This window comes from Gymnoscopelus braueri (genome assembly GCF_963280865.1).
Source record: "Gymnoscopelus braueri genome assembly, chromosome: 10".
NCBI lineage: Eukaryota > Metazoa > Chordata > Actinopteri > Myctophiformes > Myctophidae > Gymnoscopelus > Gymnoscopelus braueri.
In genome coordinates, this window is record NC_137611.1 from 41,103,758 (window position 1) to 41,126,939 (window position 23,182).

At 40.2% G+C, this 23,182-nt stretch overlaps 2 protein-coding genes across 3 annotated transcripts in view; one reads left to right on the forward strand and one right to left on the reverse strand.

Annotated features, from left to right (window-relative positions):
• Nucleotides 1-31: 31 nt before the first annotated feature.
• Nucleotides 32-19,834, reverse strand: LOC308094089 (uncharacterized protein). Its single transcript, XM_080440546.1, has 14 exons — nucleotides 19,617-19,834; nucleotides 17,698-17,753; nucleotides 17,152-17,342; nucleotides 15,210-15,316; nucleotides 9,651-9,779; nucleotides 9,211-9,301; nucleotides 7,681-7,751; nucleotides 6,597-6,738; nucleotides 4,566-5,282; nucleotides 3,032-3,230; nucleotides 2,507-2,901; nucleotides 2,265-2,347; nucleotides 2,095-2,136; nucleotides 32-1,994 (listed from the first exon to the last, which is right to left on the reverse strand). Exons 1-13 carry the CDS (start codon nucleotides 19,719-19,721, stop codon nucleotides 2,101-2,103), a joined length of 2,322 nt encoding a protein of 773 aa, XP_080296672.1. The 5' UTR covers nucleotides 19,722-19,834; the 3' UTR covers nucleotides 32-1,994; nucleotides 2,095-2,100.
• A 2,167-nt stretch (nucleotides 19,835-22,001) lies between these two features.
• LOC308092900 (arylsulfatase I-like) overlaps nucleotides 22,002-23,182 on the forward strand; it is a 20,691-nt gene continuing 19,510 nt past the window's right edge. For both annotated transcript variants that reach the window (XM_080439027.1, XM_080439028.1), the window contains exon 1: nucleotides 22,002-22,544. The gene's annotated coding sequence lies outside the window, so the exon portion shown is untranslated. The remainder of the gene's footprint in view (nucleotides 22,545-23,182) is intronic.

Below are 23,182 nucleotides of genomic sequence, written 5' to 3' on the forward strand. Positions count from 1 at the left end.
TGATGCAACTGAAACAAATGCATAATTAACATCAAACAGTTTTATTGGAAGAAAACAAATATAAACTGTGTATTGGGGGGAAAGAGTCAACAGTTGTGAGGTAATCATAAAACAGCACTTTGTGATGTCACATTTTGAGAAAACTAAAACATTCAAAAGCCTAACAAGTGTAACATTGTTCCCTTGCCATGGATAGTCTTTGATGGTTACAGCAATATATTTGATACCATGAATTACTCAAATGTACCACAGTGAGAGTTAAGTATCTATCTAGACGATCTAGATGTATTGTGAACAATGTGCAATCAGTGAATTGAGAGAATTGTCTCAGAAAACAAATCCAAACAGGAGAGAAACCCACTAACCACTGTGGGAAATGCTTTTCAATTAAGTCTCCAAGAGACGCCCTTTTAGTAACAATGCATTGCATCACATGCATAGTTGGTCTCTTCGGATAAGTTGATTTTTTAATCCAAATACTTTATGAGAACCATATGGATGGGGAACGCCACTTTGTTTTAGAATAAACAATGATTTCCATCACCTTTTTGGCACAAATCAATATCCGTCTCAGCTGATAAAAAGTTACAAAAATAGCTCCTAATCTTTTCTGTCCAGAATTTTCCACTGAGCTACATGGACTCAATGGCAAAAGCAGGAGGCTTGTTATTTGTTCACAAAACGTCCCACTAAAGGTTTAAACCTTCAACAGTCCCCAGAAGATATGAAAACATTTGAATACCTAAACTCAGCGCAATTCCCCTTTGTCATCAGCAACAGGATTGTGATCTGTGAACAGTATGCATGATCAGGAAAAATAAAACAATGTATAACAAACAAACAAGAAAACTGTAAACAATGTGTCCCATTAAATCTATTTGGAAAAGTTCACATTTTTAAGGCTATTTGACAGAAAAGGCAACACCACGTTCAGCAAGGATTAATCTTACTCACTAGACACCCCTTGTTTTTCACAGCATAAAGCTAAATTATATGCCAAATCCTGAAACTACAAAAAACCTGACTTGGCTAAGGCTTCATTGAAACACAGCTGTCCTCCTGGCATTACTGTAGCCGTCTGATAAGAATTCACACAAGCTGTGCCAAACTGTATCAACAAAAATGGCAAAATGGACCAGAGAACAGAATAAAACAAAAACAACAAGTCTTAAAAGGCAACTTCGCTGATATTTGACATGAATCCTATCATTCTATTATGATTAGGACATCAGCCAGCACTTCCCCACCTCATCAAAATATGTCATTTTACATAGGGTGTTCCAGTGGAGTGAGACCTTGACACGGAAGGCATTGCTTAGAGTTACATCAGACATTTACGTACATGTCCACCGAACAACATAATAGGTTTCATGTTAAATATAGGCAAATTTGCACTTTCAAATGACTCACTAGAATGACTCCACAGCAAATCACACAAGGCAGAAAACTGATACTGCACTGGCCTTTGAATCAATGATGCACTCACAGATGACCACATTCAATCAGTGACATCACAATAGGTGTCTTCCATCAAGTGTCAATGACAAAATACCCTGTTGTGTGACATCTCTGACTGGATGTAGTCAGAAGTGCAACATGCTTGAAAGTTTCAACCCATAGAGGGCAGTACAGCACTACGTTTCTGACCGATTGGGTGTGTGGATTCATACATAAAAAAATAATTGGACAGCAAAACATGGCTAAAAACATAGGTTTTAGGGTTAAGGTGTGTGTAGTGTGTATGTAGGGGTTGGACTACAGCCTGATTTATACTTAGTTGTATGATGGTGTCCCACACCAAATATTGCCGATCTACAAGCTCAGTGCGACGCGTTGTGGGGCAATGAGATATTAGCTAATGATAGCTAATATAATAGCCATTCTTGACACAGGACACTGTAGTACGACAGAGTATAAATTAGACATAACACTACTGAGATGGTCCAGTTCAATGAATGGCTTTCGGTTCCCAAAGAAGTCATGCCGCAAATTTCCTGTCAAAAGAAAAATACATTTATATATAATACATGTATTAAAAAGGACTTTTAAACTTTATTTCTGATGTTCTGATGTTTGGACTAAGTAGCTACTTACCTAAATTCATGAGATGACCTTCTTTTTAGATGATTTATTCTTCTGCAAATATAAGAAAAATAACATTCATGTAAACAATCCTAATTGATAACTGAAAAGTCATTTCTTCACATTTGAACACAAGTAGGATTCAGTCAGGAATGTATAAATTACTACTGTGTGCTTCATACCTTAGCAGCCGCAGATGGAGTGTGTGTGTCTGGAACAGATGGTAACTGTGTCACCTCTTCAGTGTCTGTTGGTTTGTTCTTCTCTGTAACATAGTAATACAGTACATGTTTGAGAGAGAAGAGAGAGAGAGAGAGAGAGATAAAAAATGAAACAGATAAACAAAAGTAAGAGATGGAGAGAAGTTGTCGATAGCCCTGTGTTCCCTCATGAGCAATGAGAAGTAAGCACATGTATTTCTTACTCTTTTTCTTGGCAGAGGCCGCTTGTGTCCCACCAACAATCGATGGAGTGGAGGTCTCCGTCTCTGTTGGACCATCTTGTTCCTCCGCCATCTTACCGGCCTTTCCCCGCTTCTTCTTCTTCTTCCCCTCGTTGGGAGATGGAGCAGAAGAGAGTTCAGGAAGCTCCTTCTCCTCTACTTCCTCCTCCCCTCTTCCCTGTTTAACCTTTTCCCCATTCTTCTTCTTCTTCTTCAGCGGTGGCTGGTTTTCTTTTACGGAGATGTTTTCCTGCTCAGCGGCCATTTTCTTCTTCTTCTTCGGTGTGACATCTTCCTGCTGCGGGGTAGCAGGAGCCTGTCTTTTGTCTCGTTTGGCTTGAGGTGTCACCTCCGTGTTCGCCTGGTTCTGGGTTTTCCTGATTTTGGATTGGTTCAGATTTGTATGGTTAACTTTAATCGGTTAACAAAGACTTTCGGTACAGCAAAACTGTGACAAAAAGCGACGCGAAAACATTAATAAACATAAAGAACAATGATTAAACTGACTTCTTCTTCCCTTTGGGTGTCGGGGTCTGGTCTGGAAGGCTGCTCTTTATCTCCTTGGGTGTCGGGGTCTCTGTCTGGTCTGGAAGGATGCTGCTACTCAATTTCTTCTTCGCTATCCTCTTCTTCTTAGCCTCTTTTTTCCTGTAATTAGTCTGTCTAGTTCTAATTGAGAAGGAGACAGCAGAAACATCAGGGGTTTCTGTAGGAGAGAGAAAGAGGTAGAGGGGGAGACAGAGAAAGGGGGAGAGAGAAAGAGATAAAACTATTATAAAAAACGCTTGTACAAGCAACCAATGGTAAAGGTAGGGTGTATTTTAAGTCACTTTAGATAAGAATGTCAATTAAAGGCCTAGAATGTTTTTTCTTTTTTTACACAGGGGAGGTTGCGGAGCACAAATGCTCTTTTTCAGCAACGCCCTGCTTCGCATTCACGCAGACATACACACATTAAAACCTGGGAGCTGCCCAGTATAACCACAGTTATAACCGTTAAATACTGCCACTGAGCAGCTCCACTGGAGCAGCTGGGAGGTTCACATCCCTACCCAGATTTTTTTCTGCCGGTCCGCAGGATCGAACCGGGACCTTTCGGTTACAAATGCGCTCCCCTAACCTTTAGGCCACTGCTGCCCAAAACATTTACAGTACATCTTTGTAATTCGGCGTTTCTAGAAGAAACAGGTATGATAGTTATACATACTTTTACTACATACTAGATACATACAGTAGTGAGGATCCCAGCCCTCTAAAAGCCCTCACCATAGAAGGGTTCTGGGAACTGTTAGCTGTCCCAATTGTATTTTCACGTGCGCACACCTGGCTGGTTAAAACTGCGCTAATAGTTTGATAACCATGTTATACAATCGTGGTCGGCCAACCATGATGGTGGGCGGGCTTAATGACGTAGGTATTCAATGATTGATTTCACTAACACGTTGCTACTTCCAGGACGTTGGGCGGTTTTATGGGGTTGTTTACATCAACATCATCTCAACGACACACACAATAACAGTGCTCAACGACAGAACATATCTGCTCTGCTCTCCAGTCCAAATATGCATCTAGTAAGGTCACAAGCCCATGATAAAAAAAATATGTACGGTATTTACTTGCGTCTACTCTAAAAAAATCCTTAATTTTTTAAAGCCACTCAAACAGGGAGAGGTCCTGATCTCGGTGTGTACCCTATCTGTACGATGGGAATGGCCTCTTCCATCGCTATCAGCAGAACGCTTTCTTCAACACCAACAAAAACTAGGTTTGTGCCATCAATTTCACTTTGTAAACCTAAATCGTTTTGGGGTGGGAACTCTGTTAGTCTACAATGCAGGCAAAGTGTATGAGCTCATCCAAAGAACCACTGTGAACTAAATTAAATGATTCTCTGCCATAAACAGAGAGGACATCTCCGTGTTTCAGTGGCTTTTCTGATTACCTGCATGCTATCAACAGTAATTTGTTATGTACCACTTTTATTCATGAGAAGTACATGATTCCATAAGTGAATGAGAGTATGACTCCCCACCATTCCCACCTGTGATGCTGCTTTCCTCTCCATTTCCCTCTGCTGGTGATTTCTTTTTCTTCTTTTTCTTTTTCTGACCATCCTCGGTTTCGCCTGGAGCGATGGGAGGCTCTGCCTTCTCTTCCGTCACCTCCTCCGCCTCCGTCACCTCCTCCGTCTCCTTTGCCGCCTCCTTCTTCTTCTTCTTCTTCTTGGGTGGAGTCGCAAGGGTCTCCAACTCCGCCAGCCCTTCCTCCTCTCCTACGCCTCCCCCCCTCCTCTTCCTGGTTTTCTTTCCTGGGGGTGTGGAGGGAGTCGTCTCCTCTTCCTCTTCTTGTTTCCCCTCCTCTTCGACACTCTCTCCCTTTTTCTTCTTCTTTGCCTTTTTCTTGTCTGATGGACTGACCTGACATACCTCTTCCTCCTCTTCCCCCTTCTCCTCTTTAGTCTCCTCCACCTCCTTCCCCTCTTCTTCCTCTGCAGTCACCTTCTTCTGTTTCTTTTTGCCTTTCTTCGCCGTACTCGTAGGGGCGAGAGGAGGGTCAGTGAGCGTCGTAGCAATGGGTGTGTCCTCGGCGGTGTCTACGACGAGAGGAGCTTCTTCAGACGACGTATCCAAAGATTTCTTGTTCTTCTTCCTCTTCTTTTTCCCAGGGAGCGGCGTGCTGGTTACGAGTTCCAGGTTTAAGAGGATGGTTGAGTCCTGTGCGTCTGGTTCCTCTCCATCAGCAGCGGGCGTCTCTTCAACTGGAATTACAAACAACCAGTTATTCTACTAAAACAGACCGTTTCATTCTGTAATGACACCGCTGTCCCAACCATTCAAACTTTGTGAACTTCTTGTTTGTAAGGAAACAACGAAACAGCTCTTAATTAGCTAACTAAGTAGCCTACAAAATTGTATTTTAATTTGTTATTATTGTTAATTAGCTAGTGGTGTGTTATGAGCTGGCAAGATATTGATATATATATATTGAACAAATACCAATATGCGCAGGGACTCCATGTGAACGTCAATTTATTTAAAAGGGACCATAACAGCGTCAATACATACCACTGTCTATTCACAGATTTGGCCATTTTCGTGTTAATACATTTATTTTTAGGTTTCATTTGTTTACATTTTGTTTCAGTTCATTAACTCCAAACGACAGTATGCTTTGGACAATGGTCGCCAGAATTTCAAGTACTGTAGTCATAGTTTATGGGCTACACATGTCAGGCATTCTATGGTCCTTTAAGGTGCAATGTTGTTGGCTACAGCATCTACACCAGTCGAAGACTCAGACTCTTTTAACTTGACAGACTTTTCCTTGGGTTTCTAACCCACAGAGACTCTGCACAGATTTTGATCATGCTATTCTGTGAATAACATGAGAGTGGAGTTGAGTGGGAGAATTCGGCTTGACACCCTGTCTCCCCCTCTCTCAAACAGTACTTAGCAAACTCCATTGTTGTCCGGAATAGGCCATTTTATGTGTGGGCACACTGCACAAACAGATGCATTGTGGACCGGGCATACTTCAAACTCATGGCATCAGCGCACCAGAGTGCAACCGGAGCGGAACTGAAGGCCAACGCCGCTTCTTGAAAATCCACTCCATGCTTCATTCCAAATCTGCCTGCTCTACTCAGTGTTTTATACCGTGTTTCCGTTGCCCCACTTCAATAAAATCTTACTTTATTGCCTTTTAACCACTTTCAACCTGGCGTCCCTATTTTGGCCATCTCATAGTGGCCGATTTATCAAAGAAATTCAAAGATGACAAACATAATCGAGCTACAAGCTCACAACCCGAGCTCACAAATGTGTCGCGTTGTGAGCTTGCAGATCGACAATTTTTGTCCCACGACACCATTGTACGACAAACTATAAAATAGGGCTTAAGAGGTTGAACAACTGCGTCTTATGTCATGCTATTTTAGATGACTATTTCAGATATTTGTTCACCTCTTTTTTTGCAACATGGAATATTTTTTAAGAGACAAATAAGTGTAGAGTCTGGGTCTTAATGACAACCCATGATGTTGCTGTTGTTGTGCAGTGCAGTAGAGTGTTACCCATATCAGCAGCAGAGGGGTCAGAGGGGATCACAGGGTCACAGGGGGTTGTTAAGGTCACCAGTTGGTCCTCAGGTTTCTGCTGGAGAGCTGGGTCACCACCTTCAGCCTCCTGAGGGCTGCCAGTAGCCGATTGGAGAGTCTACATAATGAAACACAGTTCATCTAAACCAGTGGTTCTCAAACGTTTACATTTCAAGGACCCCCATAATTCTGAGTGTACAAATTGAACCAAATGTACTGTACCTGTGGTTCCATTTGTACTCTCAGAGTTATAGACCTGTAAGCCCCCTCAAAGAACCGAGAGACTTAAGAGAACCACTGATGTAAACCATACATTTACAGTATATGACAAGGGTCCACAACCCTACATATTGGGTTATGGGAAGGAGCTCAGACTGATGAATGAGAGCCTCTTTTAAAAACTTTCATAGACATGACTTGCTTTTAGATAATCATTTAAAGAAATCATTTAAAGAAATCAGTTTTCACAACCATTTGTAGTTTCTTGCCCTGTGATGTTTACCTGTATCCTAGCTACTTTGTAGCAGAAAATAGTTTTCTTTGTACATGACCATTTTACGCTGTCGTTTGTTGACTAGGGTTCATGCCATTTACTATGATCTTGCACTTTGTAAGTCGCTCTGGATGAGAGCATATTCTGAATGCCAAAAACTTAAAATTGTAAAGCTTTACGAAAAGTCCAAAACAGATAAATCAATATCGCCTACTTACTGGTATAGTCTAGTCAAAATAAATATAGCTCATAACCAGAAAGTCAAGGACTCTTATTGTTAAAACAAGTCCCAGAGCTGTACTGTTGCTTTTGCATTTCTCTTTCAGAATGCAATCAAGGCCATACATAAGCTCATGGATAGAGATCGAAAAGCTTTCATGTCACAGCATGAAATTATAATGCTGAACAACAGTACAGCTCTGGGCCTTGTTCTTTTGGGGGGGGGGGGGGGGGTTGCAACACTGGAATTCTATGACTTCCAGAAATAAACTCTTAAAATCTTGTTTTGGCAAGCTGGACCATACAAACAATAAGAGAAACATGTAATTGTAAGCTGAATAAAACTACCTCAGTTTCCTTGTCCTCTTCCTCTTTGGAGCTTTCACATACAGAGGCTGGAGCAGCGGTCTCATCAGGGCCTAGTTTATACAAACAAACAAAAGAGATTTTCAAAATGGCTGTTTTGGGCTTTTTATTTTTACTGCTTCAAATACAAAATGGATGACATTGGCAATCTCTTTTCATCTCTGCCAGACAGAGATAGTGCATTCAGTCAATTATGTCAATTTGTCTATCTGTCTGTGTGTCGGTACGCAGCTAATTTTGCAAACTGCTTGGCAGATCAGCATCATATTTCATCATAAAACTACTAATCAGCTCAAAGGAGGTGTATTTTATATCCGTATTCATAAAATGGTCAAAATATCAGTCCAATTACTTATGATACTTAAATATGACTTTGCGTTAGTGTGCAATTGCTGTAGCTCTCATACTGTTCCCCACTCGAACTTATGAAACAAGCTTTGACAAGCTAAACAAAAAACAAGATATACACAAGGCTGCCAAACGGGAAGAGAACAGCAGCTTTGAACATCTGGTGAGGGCGTTGTGCCACATGGAGCAGTCAGCCTCACTGTGTTCGGGCATGGACTCCTCTGTGTGGCACTACAGAGCTTAGTATATCGTTGCTGTCGGGCAGAAACCTCTTATCTCCGTAATTTTAACTTTTTGTGTTTTTTCGCCCTAATTGATCATACTACAGCGTCACACAAAAGCATCAAAAGTAGCACATCTACAAGCTCTAAACATCTGCTACTTTTCCTATTTTATTTTTTTTAATCCTGAGAAGTCACAGTTTTGGACATATGAGGTTTCCACCCGACAGACGATATGCTGCCAAGTCCACAGAGGGCAAAATATACCTTTTTAGAGATAGATACAGTATAGATTATTTTTTATTTTCCTTTCTTTCTTATAAGTTTCATGTCTCTCCAAACGGAGAGAGGTAATTGCAACTTTCAACCCTCAGGTCTCATGGGAGACCAAACATCAACCGCTCAACAAGAGGGAATCCCTGCTAGGCCAGGGAAGATAATGGTCTTATCCACTTCACTCAGGGCTACTGTCAATAGATGTCCTTCCGAACACACAGTGTTCAATTTTTCAATGTAAGAGTAGGGAGACCACCTCCAACCACTGCAGATGTAATACTGTAGTTATAATGTATATAATGTATAATACACCAGACTTAACCAAACGATTAAACCGAGCGGTTAAAATAATATTCATTAAAATAAGTTCCGGATTGCAACTTTAATTGACAGAATGATATGTTGTGTTTCATTAATATGGATGTGTAATTCCAAGCATTGACACACTAGCATGGGAATGAATTGGCTTCATTACGCGGTACAGATTCTCGGCCACACTCCTTACAACGTGGCCAGATTGTCACTAGAGGGCTCTGGACAAGCCTCCAGTGTTTTCATCACAACGTCTTGTGAGTATCCACAGTGTGGTGTGAGGCAGTGTTAACAAGATCCCATACATAGCGTCTAAATAACAACCTGGGTTCAAAACGCCATTGGCTGTTCATACCGTCAGTGGGAAGGTCTTTTGGCTCCGCTGGCAGCTCAGTGGTCTCCTGAGGTGTCACTTCAGAGGAGGTGGGCAAGGCTGGGACAGCTTTCTGCGAGGGAAAAAGAAGACCCCTCAGGTCAACAGAGGTCAGCAGAGGCTAAGTCACCTGGGAGGTCCAAGAATGAACGTTTTCCAAGAGGTGTATAAAGACGTTTGAATGTTTGTTCCCCTGTTGGTGTCCTTGTAGCTCAAAGAGCTAAGAAGCAGAACTATGACAGATCGTGCACAAGACAGAGGGGACAGCCTGTGCTGTGGCTGTTACAAATAATCGTAGTAATAATTATTTCCTGATTTTCCACACTAAAATGTTACAAGACACGTGGTGTTGGACAACATTTAAGAATACATTTTTTTTTACAAAACTACAAGTATCAAGCAAACAATTTCCCATACTGTACCTCGACAGGACTGTCCTCCTCATCCTCTAAAGATTCACTCCCATTGGCTAGTTGACTGGTTGGAGTTTCCGCTTGATTGACAGAGGCTTCAGACTGAACCACAGGTACTTCAACGGCTGGCTCTGCGTTCTAGGAGTAAAAAAAACTATCAGTTTTGTCAGTTGGACAATAACAGTTTCACTGTACATATGATCTCTTGAGCTCTCATACAATGATATTTGTGCATGCAGCTCTTTTACGTTCCTACAAAATGTCTGCAAGTAAAATTGTGTGTGAGAACAAGAGATGACAAATTTAAACTGTGTATGGCATGCATAGTCTTTCCATTTGTTGTAAAGACCTACATTATCTGTTCTTATGTTATAAAGGGAGTGTTGATATATTCTTAAAACAATGTCACCAACACACATTCCTGCATAGCTGCTACACTTCATTATTTCTCCATCTGCCTGCTTGCTCACAAGGGAGATCAAAGGACACAGCATCAGTCACCGGGACTTCACTAAAGCATTACCAACCAATAAATACTGTAGCTGATGAAGTACAGACTACATATGTTGAAAAGTTGAAAACCAAACAATGAAGGCTGGAACTACACAAATACAGTTCAGATTAACTGTGGGCAAATGCTCCTTTAAAAATGAAGTAGTTCAGATGAACTAGAAGAGATAACTCTTGAAGAATTATTCCTTAGGCTCATATCTAACTTGCACTGACACTTTTTCGTCAATGCTTTCTGAGCCAGAGGCCTTGGCTGGGGCAGGGGACTGAAGTTGGGCTTTGGCCTGATCAGGGGTGAGTTGGCTGGGCTGCGGCAGGCTGGAGGCCTCCTTGGTGGGCTTCTTGGCTAGAGCCTCACCTTCTGAGTCGGGGGAGTCTGAGGCAGTGCTGGAATTTTGCATCGTATTAGATGCCTTGGCAGGGGCATCTAGAGTGGCTGACTATAAAATATGCAGAAGTAGTCTAATCATTTCGCACAGCTGGCATGACTAACAATGCTTGCATTCTTAACGACTGCTGGTAATCCACAGTGACTGATTCTTTAATATTTTGCATCTGGTATTCCAGCCCAAATCAGTACTGACTTCAGTCAGAGAATTTAAAAATGCAATGTTTTGTTTTATGCATGTGTGTGTGTGTGTGTGTGTGTGTGTGCGTGCAAGAGCATGGGTTGCCTTATAAACTGCAGCTGTATGGGCATTAGATGCGAACCACGGAGCGTTTCATATTAACAGAACCAGACAGAACCAGAAATAACCCACGGCACTGTAGCACAGATTTGAACACTGTCCAGGATTGGGGATCAACAGAAAGCCACACTCACAGACAAGCCCGCGAACACACACACAAAGTTTGTATCAGGAGATTATGAGTCTGTCAACAGCAGTCTCTCTCAGGCACACAGGTCTGTTCAAACAGTATTAGAGCCAGCTATCAGCATCAACTGCATCACTGGACAAGTATAAAAGAATAGAAACAGGATTCACATACATTGCCTGAGATAACACACATCAGACACAGACAGACAGAGATAATACAATCCCAACAGAATAGACTACATGGATAGTATACACACACACACACACACACATGGTTAAGGTAGCGGTGTGTGTGTGTGTGTGTGTGTGTGTGTGTGTGTGTGTGTGTGTGTGTGTGTGTGTCTGCCTTTCCAAAGTACATAAGCCAATGCCTATCTATCTACACACAAATTATTACAGTGACTGGCTGGAAGCTATGTGTGTATGTCAGTGTGTCTGTCAAAGACTACAGTATAATACTACTCCAACAACTGGCAAAGATGCGAAGAAAAAATGTATTAAATGTTTGCAATGTCTCCATATGACAAGCACACCGCAAAAGTTACATGAATATGTTTATTTTATTGTTTATTCAGAGAATAAAGGTTGCTCACCCGGTAGCCTACTTCTAAGTCAGAACATTAACAGCATGAGGAATAAAAGAGATTCGACTTGGGAACGCTCCTCATTCACTGAAGTGTCATTTTGAGGCAACATCAATTACTTATGACATGTTACATAGCTGGATCACTGGTAACAGATCATATAGCTTATTACTCAGCTTATTACTGTTGTAGGCCTATTGGACACTATATTTCTCTATGTTTAGGAATAGGAATTGAGTTATTTGACATGCATTCTCACACCCATGCACAACAAACTGCAAGATTGTTGTGAATTGATCAATCAAACCATTATTGAATGTGATGTGTATATCACTGTTTATGAGGGTGCACTTTGTGAAAAATAACAGAGACAAAGAGGGGGAGTAAGCTACGTTTTATTCATAAAAAAGACAGACAGACATGTAGCATACAACAAACTAAAATAGTCTGTAGGACTGAAACTTGCAACTACTGCTGCTACAATAAAAACTGCTTCACCAGATTTGATCACTGTTATTCAGACAGAGATATATCACATTTCAGTATATCTTCCAGTTAAATTGACACTTTCACTCTCAGACTGCTGAGACACACACAATGCGTAATGTTAACATTATTAGAATACGAGCAGATCAAACGGCTCTGACTGCAGTGGCTCAGGAGGTAGATCGGCCGTCTTCGAATGGGAAGTTTCCAGATTCAATCCCCGGCTCCTCATGGCTGCATGTCAGGTTGGTTGGTTGGTCTTGCATAGTTTTCTCCACCATCGGTGTGTCAATGGGTGAATGTGAAATACATTGTAAAGTGCTTTGGAGAAAGACACTAAATGCAGTTCATCTACCATTTACCAATGTTGGCGCCAGATGTAGCTTGAGGTGTTTGTCCGTGCTCAAATATGGAGATGATATAATCGGAGGGGTCAGCCATCCCAAATGGAGTTCCACATGGCTCTAGAATGGCCTCCAAGTACTCTTATAACATCCGTGTCCTTCGCATAACTTGAGAAGCATCCGACCAATCAACTAGAACAGTGGTTCTCAATCTGTGGGTCGGGACCCCCACATGATTTTGGGGGGTCCCCAGATGAGTAAAGTGACAATTTAAGGACTTTTACGGCTTTTTTAATACCTTAAAAAATAAAATGGAAATGAAATGAAAAAAGACCATTACTGAATCAAAAGTAATTGACAAACTCTACTATAAATACTGCTAAAACATTGGCCAAATTGTCAAATAATATAAGAAAGAGCAGAAATTGTGAATATACAGTAGCCGATCTACAAGCTCACAGCGCCTCGCAACGCAAGGTGTTGTGAGCTTGTGGATCGGCTATTTTCACAATATTTATCTGTGGGAACGGAGTCAAACTAAATGTAATGCCTCCATTCCTACAATTCCAAGTGCTTGTCAGGGTATATATGAATATTTTGGGGGGTCGCGGCCTGAGTGTGTATGTGTCTGTCTGTCTGTCTGTCTGTCTGTCGCCACAGAAGTACCTGTTGTGGACTTGCATGTTAACATTAAGCACGTTGAAAAATGCAAAGACAAACTGCAAACAAAGACAAACTGCATTTTCTCCAGCCTCCTTGAGACCATGGACTGGGTTGACGAGTCACACACAATGGGTGATTATACTGTCTATTGTTTTCTACGTAACCACAAGAAGCTGCTAGTGCAGCAGACTACAGACAAGCGGTATAGAGAGAGTGCAGTGTCACAGCAACTGCTACAAAACATAATAAATGGTTGTGAATTTTCAAAAAGTCTTTCAGCAATAAACAAGCTCCTGTTTTATGAAAGAGCTCTTGTTCTCGGTTTGAAAAGAAACAAGTGCGGAGTACGTTCTTTTTTACTTTTTAACTAACTAAATGATATCCTCTTTTTATGCCCTGCAGAAAATGATTACACTTGTGCATTTCTACTCATAAAATTTGATTACACTCTGTTATATCACAGTTATAGTACACCAAACAAATCTTCATTTATTAACTTTTATAGCGATAGTTATTATTGAAAATAATTAAGGCGGTCTGTTCCAGTTATTAAATTAGCCATTCATTATGCCATCTAATGGCTTAGGAAATAATTGGCCTGAGGCTGACCCTTGACCTACAGTATCTATCTACATACCAACCCATTTAATTATCTACTTACGTACCTACCTGGTGCGACCTGATAGCCGAATGGTTAGGGCAGTGGTTCTCAACCTTTTCAGGCTGCGAGCCTGCGACCCCCCAAAATGATCATATTTGAACTGGGGACCCCCTACCTTGACAAGCACTTGGAATTGTAGGAGTTGAGTCATTACACTTACTTTGGCTCAGTTCCATAGAGACATTTTGAAAATAACCGATCGGCTATTTTCAATTTCTTTGCCTCTTTCTTATATTATTTGTCAATTTGGCCAATGTTTGACCAGTTTTTATAGCATGGTTTGTTGATTACTTTTGATGCAGTAATGACTTTTTTTTTTTATATTAAAAAGGTCTAAAAGGTCCTTAAATTGCCACTTTACTGTCATCTGGGGACCCCCCAAAATCATCTGGAGACCCCCTGGGGGTCAGGACCCACAGGCTGAGAACCACAGGGTTAGGCCACATACCACATAGGCTCTGATGCCTGACAGCGACCCCCGGGCCAGACGGACCAATTGTTGCATGCCACTCCCCTACTCTCTCCCTGTTTCCTGTTTCTCTCACTGAATATCAATAAAGGCAGAAAAAGACCCAAAAATATCTTTAGAAAGAGAAGCTATAAGTAATGTTTTGTTTCTTAAATTAAGGTCCTCTTTTAAGTATTACTATGTTTTCTAATATTTAATACTAAGTATGCATATTTATAAATGCACAGCATCTGTGTGTGTCTGTGTTTCCTCTGCATTTCTCGAGAACCATCGAACCATTTAACTTCAAACTTGCCGTGTGTAACGCCAAGGACCCGAGGGAGTGCAGTGTCGAATGGGAAATCGGTTGGATCACCAGTTGTCCAGAACAGTAAATCCACAAATCTCTGTGTATCTGTCTGTCTGTCTCTCTGTATCCCTTTCATGCCCATATATGGAGATCCCCGATGTCATCAATAATCAGAACAGCACTAACTACTGTGACAACGGTTATTGCATAACTGAGGGGCATGCGTTCCCAATGGGCTTCACCTTAACTAGAAAAGCCCAAGCCCTCAACTGGCTAGTACAGTAGCGATTAAAATGTCTTCTTCACCATCATGCATAGTGGTTTTAGCCTTCTGTGAATTGTCATAAGTATACATCTAAGACCTGTGGTACAATTATGAAATTAACTCTACTGAAAGACGCAGGAGACAGTTTTAGCAGAAATGTGCCAGTAATGGGTTTTGCACTGAAACGCTTACAGATGCTAGAGCGATAACAATTCAACAAGCCTTTCAACCAACATTGGGTATCAGTGCTGGTGTTGGTGTGCTTGGGGAACCAGCAAACCTTCCAGCCTGCATTTCCATGGGTTAATCAAATGATTATATAAGTGGATGTGGTGGTTGTGGTTCCTTAGCAGGATAACTAGACCAAACACATGCTCAGTGGATATTTAATCATAGGAGGGCATTGGTAAAGGAAATGTTATTCAGCCATCCATCTACTGTAGCTATAACATGTCATATTTTGTTCTCTCTCTGTTTACCTCTTCTTGTTCTTTTGCCTCCTCTTCCTGATCAGGGAGGCCTTCAGGATCTTTCCCCAGGGAGGGAGAGCCTCCATTGGATGACTCAAAACCATTCTTCTGGGACTCTGGGGTTGGGGAAAAGAATACATGACAACATGTTTTCAGTAGCAAGTCATATTAATTTAATTTAAGTGACAGTGTGTGGTGGCTGGACAGTATCATGGTATGGTTAAAAAAACCTAACCTGACTCCGCCAGATGGAAGAAGCTTGCCGCCCCCATCTGGCGGATTCAGGTTAGATAAAACCCTTATATAATAGCAAACGTTATAGCTAAAACAGTTATAGTTATAGCTTTTTTTTTAAAGAAGCATACATTACATTACATAACTTTGTTGATTTTTTTTTGAATAATGACCGCTGAACTCAATAACAGACCGCTGTCTAATCAAAGACTCAGAACACCTGGCTCATATCAATCTGCACTGTTTGATTTGTGCCATAACCGACATTGCAGCCATGTAGACAAACACATGAAGCGAGAAATAGACAATGCATTACATTACATTACAGTCATTTAGCAGACGCTTTTATCCAAAGCGACTTACAATAAGTGCATTCAACATAGGTAGGGAACGAAACCACTAATCACCAGAAGTCTTAAGTGCATTCTCTTCTAAAACAAGCAACTAAGAGTATACCTAGCGCTAGGGCATTCACAACTAATGATTTTTACTAGTCGACTCATTTGACCAAGTAGTAGTCGACTAGTCGACAAGTCGAATTTTTTTTTTTTTTAAAGGGGGGGGGGGGGGTTTCCGGGGGGGGGGGCATTGTTTTAATGCCATCCTACTACTATATTACTATTATTATTATCCTCCTGCCCTTATTTTTATGGCGTTTTAAGGGAAGCGCTTCTGGCACAGCAGCACAGCACCACAGCAGCGTCTCCAAGGATCCCCATTGCCCAATAATAGGCTTTTATTGGGCATACTTTTGACCCCCTTTTGATAAAAAATTAAGTCAGGAGGATAATAATAATAGTAAGATGGGCCATTACTATGGCTTTTTTTTTTTTCTTCCAACTATTCGACTAGTACCAACAAAGTCGACTAGTGGTTATACTAGTCGACTAGTTGGTGAAAGCCCTACCTAGCGCTAAGGTAAAAGTGCAATATATCAGCTACCAGCTTTCTTAAACAGATGAGACAAATAGGAAAATCAAATGAGCAAGAGCTACAACAAATAAGTGTATCGAATAAACAAGATCCATTAAAACAATAAAACACAGAATATTGATTCTTTTTAATCAACACTTCCTTACGAGATGACCACGTTGCACTGGACGCACCTGGCGTGAATTAATGGACTACTTCCAGTCTTCCATTACCGTAAGCAATTAAATCCTTTTCAAATCAATCAAATCGTTTTGTTGTCACTTTTTGGGTCAATGAATTCATTTCTTTATTAAGTAGCCATGTAATAAGCAGGATAATCAATGCGGAGCAGGTCATTATTGAGAAATAAACCCCTTCATAATGATAAAGACAACGCATCAAGGTCTAATCACCCTGTCTGCCGGGGTTTATTTTCAATAATGACCTGATCCCCATTGATTATCCCTTGCATAATGGGTAAAGAGGCCAAAAAAGTGCAACTCCACTGGAAATGGATATGTGTGAACATCCTGATCAAAATTAAAATAATAGAATACCTTGGATTTGGATTTAAAAATGCAAAGGTGCAAGGTGACGGGAAGAATATGACGCACCAAAGAAAAGTAGAACATAAAGTGAATTAACAAGACAGAGAGTCCTGTTGTAAACTGCGCTCCACTGCATCAAACCAAATTCCTAACATGTCTACATGTCATGGCAATAAAGTCTTCTGATTCTGATTCAGAGAGACAGGCAAGCAGGCAGGCAGACAGACAGACAGACAGCTGTGCATACAGACACATACCAACTAGAGGTGTAGTCTCCATCTCTTCTTCACTGGTGGAAGGCTTAATGTCCACCTTTTCTTCTTCTACATTGGAGAGCTTGGCGTCTTCTTCTTCATTGGTGGCAGGGTCTGGTTTGATGCTTTTCTTCTTCAGGGTGATCGCGTCCATATCCATTTCCTGCTTAGTATGTTGAGCTAGAGAGCACAGTCTGTGGATACACAAATACACACACGGACAAACACATGGACATTGACAACCATGCATACACAAAGAAAACACAAACGCACACACACACACACACACAAAGACAAAAAAACATGTACAAACACGCATGAAGGTGCAGCTAGATATGGCAGATTTCAAGAGCAATTGTATTGAAGCATTTAAAAAGGTTGACTTTGTGTGAATTCAAACTTGAATTTATTAAAATAATTACAGGCGTTATTTAGCACACAAAAAATTAAGACACTGATTAAAAATCTTTATTTCTTAGATATTGGCTTTGAATTTTTGATAAAGCAAATGCAAGCAAATCGTATTACTGTACGTTGACAACAACTTACTTGGTCCAGCCTGTGTACATATCGTGTAGGCTGGGGCTCTCTTCTGGTGTTTCCACCTATTCAAGAGAGAGAGAGAGAGAGAGATAATAAAACGCAAATGAAGTTCATTTGTGGTTTTCAGAAGCTGAACACCCTGGATTCCTAGTGCAGTAGACCAGTGGTTCTCAACCTGTGGGTCGGCACCCGCAGAGGGGTCCCCACATGATTGGGGGGGGGTCCAGATGACAGTGAAGTGACAATTTAAGGACTTTTAAGACTTTTTAATAACCCATAAAAGAAAAAAAAAGAAAGAAAAGAAAAAGACCATTACTGCATCAAAACAAAAGTAGGCTAATCAACAAACTATAAAAACTGGTCAAACATTGGCCAAATTGTCAAATAAGAAAGAGGCAAACATTTAGAAAATAGCCTATTGAGCTTGTAGATCTGCTATTTTCACAAAATGTATCTGTGGAACCAAGTCAAACAAAATTGAATGCCTGAATTCCTTCATTCCACGTGCTTGTCAGAGTGGGGGGTCCCCAGCTCAAATATGATTATTTTGGTATTTGGTAGTATATTTACTCAAGTACTGTACTTAAGTTTTTACCAATTTGCAATACTTTTACTTCTACTTCACTACATCTCAAGAGGCAAATATTGTACTTTTACTCCACTATAATTATTTGAAAACTTTAGTTACTAGTTACTTTGAATATTTTGATTATTATTACAAAACCATTTCAGACCTATATGTTCTGATCTACAAGCTCACACCGCATCTCTGTGAGCTTGTAGATCTGCTATTTTCAAAGGATTTTTATACATTTGAAAACTTGTGAAATGGGACCTTCTGCATAATGAGTAATTTCACTTTTAATAATTTAAGTGTATTTTGATACTTTGATACTTTTGTACTTTTGTACATTTTGATTACCTTACTTCTACTTGTAACAGATTGTTTCTGCATTGCAGTATTGATACTTTTACTTGGTTTAGAGCCACTGTAGTAGACAGTAGACCTGATATGAACCTAATGTTGCACTGTAGTGTGAGTCCTATAAGCAGCAGTAGGGGGGCTGGTCTGTGCCTCTGCTTGCTGCCATGCTGCTGTCTCTGTAACATCGTGTTCTTTTCAGAGCCATGTGCATCAATTAGTGTTGCCATGTCTGCTTATTATAAGCGGGCTTCTTTTTCTGTAAGGTTGCTTGTAAATATTGGTGGTTACGGTTTTATGGGCTTCTTTCTAACGGGTAGTTGCTCATTTAGGCTGATTGATTGATTGAACACTTTATTAGCAGTTTGCAAAAAAAAGGCACAGGCAAAGTACAGTTCAATACAAGGTCTGCTAAAAGGATTTTTTAAACCCAAGAAAGCCTATGCCTTGTTCCATTGTGGTCCTTTGCACTCTGGGGGTCCTTTCTTTGGCTTGCTTCCAATTGTTTAAATAATAATTTAAACCAGAGGTTCTCAAATATTTTCATTAAAGTGTTTGTGCCCTAGGGAACATTTGTGTTGTTGTTACAAGGTTTCAAAACACATTCCACATCTTATTGCAAGAGTTTTTTTTTTAAATAGCAGATCTACAAGCTCACAACGCGTCACATCACGACGTGTTGTGAGCATGTAGATCTGCTATTTTCAAAAAGTGCTCATGTGGCCTAGTTGCTTCTTTTGGGCTTGTTTTCCTAGACCTGGTTGCTTATTTCTTTCACAAAACCTGGCAACACTGCATATCATACCACAACAACACTGCCGTTTGTAAACATTTATGTGTTTATGTAACGCGACGTGGCACACAGGATGAATAACGCTAATATTGTAATGTGCAATCATAGTTGACATTCTGGTTTATAGTCAACCAAGAGACTATAGTCGCCAAATGTAGTTAAAAGGTAGGAAGATAACTTTACATAACGATCAGACAGACAGTCTCTTACCTGTGAAACGTGTTTCTTCAACATGCTCGCAGCCTTTGAGTGTCCGTTCACCTTCAAATGCTGATAGATCAGATACAGCAGAGCGTCGTCTGCTTCAGAGGCCATGATCGTCACTGTTAATGGGCCGGTTGCCACGACCGAAAAGCCTAATAAATGCTTGATGTGAGCAATTTATGAACAGTTCACTTCATTCTAGCTATTCGCTCCTATCCACACGCTGCTCTGAGCACGAGAGAACTGTGTTAGCGACGACTACGCCCCCTCTCGCTATGCATCATGGGAAGTGGAGTTTTTTTACGCGGCGTGACTACAGCTGTATCATTTTAGTTTTTACCACATTATTATTATTATGCAGCTTGCAGCAATAATAATAATAATAATTATTGTATTTATGTATTTATTTTCTTTATGTATTTACGTCTTTATTTATGTACTTTATGACTATGTATGTATTTATTTACGTATAGCCTCTTCATTTATTTATTGGGAGGGGAGGGGGGCATCATAAACTCAAATATTTAGAATAATTCTTTGGTTCAAAGATGTAATCCCATGAACGTGTTCCTTGAGGCGGGGGTAGACTAATCATAGCCACATCATAGATAGATGGATGCATATTTAGATTTATTTGTTTTAGGCAATAATCAATACAGCAGTAGCTTCAATTATGGCTACAAACTACAGAACAGGATACAAGCAAAAGAAGGTAGCTACAAAAAAACTGAAAGATAAAGAAGATCAGGGCCAGGGGTTCTTACAGGTCATGTAAGAAGACAAGAATCTTCTAGACATAATAATGGCCTTGCAGTGTTTTAATGTGTTTCATATTTGGGTTCTTTCTTAACTAAATAACAATTAACTCCTATGATCTACTTCTAAAGTTTTTTGTTTAGGCTATACATGTTTATTTGTATCAGCCAGGTTAAATTAATGCGGTGGCATATAACAAATTATTATGTTGTATGGATCCACTCTTAATCAAATAATTGTTGTAATTAATAGCCTATGATCCAATGCCCCCCCCCCCTTCTTTTCTTTTCTTTAAAAATAAATAAATACATGTATTGCCTACCACTATGTAGAAATACTCTTTTGGCTATACTTCAGTAGGAGTAGCTCTAGGTTTAATACAAAGGTAGGCTATATAGGCGATTGGCATCAATAAACAGCTGGCCAAATGTAAATAATTAATACTTTTACTAAAAGTATTAATTATGCAAAATCATGTTGTTACTTTTGGTCAATGCATTAATCATAATGTGTTCATGACTTTAATGTAAATTCAAATGTAAATTTGTGGGGCAGATTTTAATCATTTTATGCGTTGCTTAATTTATAGGTTAAGAATACATCATAATTTAGCCTATTGTGTTTTGCAGGCCTATTAATAATCGAAATTATAAGTAAGCTATTGTAACTAAAGCTATCAAATAATTGTAGTGGAGTAAATATAAACAATATTTTCTTGTGAGATAGAGTATAAGTATAAACATATGGAAATACTAAAATAAAGTAAATGTAATAGCCTACATCGAATGTACGAGATGTATATGTATTATTATTATTATCATTAGCCTACTATTTTTACAATAAATCTTCTCTTATAGGCGTCCCTGACACTAAATCTTTTCAGATGGGGTCCGCGGCCCAAATCACAACATGAAAAAGTTTGAGAGCCAGTCTGAGATAAAGTTTGAGAACCAGTGGTAAATGATTTTGGGGACCATGAACATGAATGATTATTATTATTCCTTGACATGCAACATTTAACCCCCCAAACCCGCGTGCACGCCCGCACGCACGCACGTACTACGGTACTACACACACACACACGTGCGCGTTGAAAGAAAACTTGGAGCAGATAAGGGCGGGTCTTTAAGACGGGAATGGGTCGGATAGGATAGGGTCTGGTTACGTTTATCATTATAATTATTCAGATGGGAAGTTGGAGGAGGAGCAGGAGGGATTCTAAGAAACAGGCTTTTTCAAATCATGTTTAATATTCTGCAGAAACAGCCGATCGTCTTATATTCAATGACTTTAGCGTTTCATATAATTTAGGGGGAGGCTGTGGTGTGGAATAAAAACACAGAGATACCAGTTGAGTTGTATGCTGTAGTAGGTAACCGGAAGACTCGCCCCAAAACACGCTCGCCCCCATTTGTTTTCGCGGACCGCTCGATCCCAGCAGTTCTTGTATTTGTTTTACTGAGGTTAAGGTTAGGAATAAGGTTAGGCATAGTTTTACTGAGGTTACGTTTAGGAATAAGTTTAGGGTTAGGCATAGTTTTACTGAGTGAGGTTACGTTTTAATAGGAATACGTTCAGGGATAGGCTGGCATAGTTTTACTGAGGTTACGTTTAGGAATAAGGTTAGTTATTTGCCCCGGGGCGACTGTGTTTTGGGGCGACTGTGTTTTGGGGCGAGCGTTTTAGTATTCGTGGGGTACTGTAGGACAATCGGATGCAGCAGTAGAAAGCGAGTTTGGTTCGGATCAGTAAAAGAGCGCAGGCAGACAGGCAGGCAGCGATGGACGGGTCGTTACAATAAGAACATGTTTAAGTGGTATTTTACCCGCTCTCGATCCCTGACAAACTGGGAGGGAAAAGCTGCGAGATCACTTGAAAGTAGCATATAGTCGCTACAGCAAATGGTGACTGCGTGCGTGTGTATAGTGTGTGTGTACGTGTGCAGCGGGGGCATTGGGCAATACATTTTGAGATTTTTTTTTGTGTGGAGTGTGTGTGTGTGGAGCCAGACGCGCATCAGAGCCAGAGAAGGGTTTATTAAAAGCCTATGTGCGGGGCAGATCGTGCAGATCTTTAATTCACACAAACGTCGAGCTCAGAAATTTGATCACAAGTTTTGAAGAATGATTTGAATGAGAGGAGAGGCGAGAAGAAGAGGACAGGAGTCGTTTTATCGAGGTACTGAACACTGATAAATAATTTAAAGAGTAGCCTATTTGATGAGTCATGTGAAAATGCTGATGGCGTGTTTCCCGATGTAACCTCAAGTAGCCTGATGAGTGTTTAACTTGAATGCATGAGATGTAGCCAAGTTGGGCTGCTGTATACTGATGAAGATGTCTCTGCAGTGGTGGGAAAAGTACCCACATTTTTTACTTAAGTAAAAGTATCAATACTACAATACAGAAATACTCTGTTACAAGTACAAGTTTGGTATTCAGAATTTACTTGAGTAAAAGTACAAACGTTTTGGCATCAAAATGTACTTAAAGTAACAAAAGTAAAAAGTACCTGTTATGCAGAATGCCCCCATTTCACAAGTTTTCAAATGTATGTGAATCTTTTGAAACTAGCAGATCTACAAGCTCACAATGCGTCACACCCAGCTTGTAGATCGGCTTTTTTCAAATCAAATGGCTGAAATGTATACAGGGCTGAAGTGGTTAATGTATGTTTTGTAATCATAATCAAAATCTACAAAGTAACTAACTACATTTTTCAAATAATTGTTGTGGAGTAAAAGTATAATATTTGCCTCTGAGATGTAGTGGAGTAGAAGTAAAAGTACTGAAAATTGGAGTACAGTACTTGAGTAC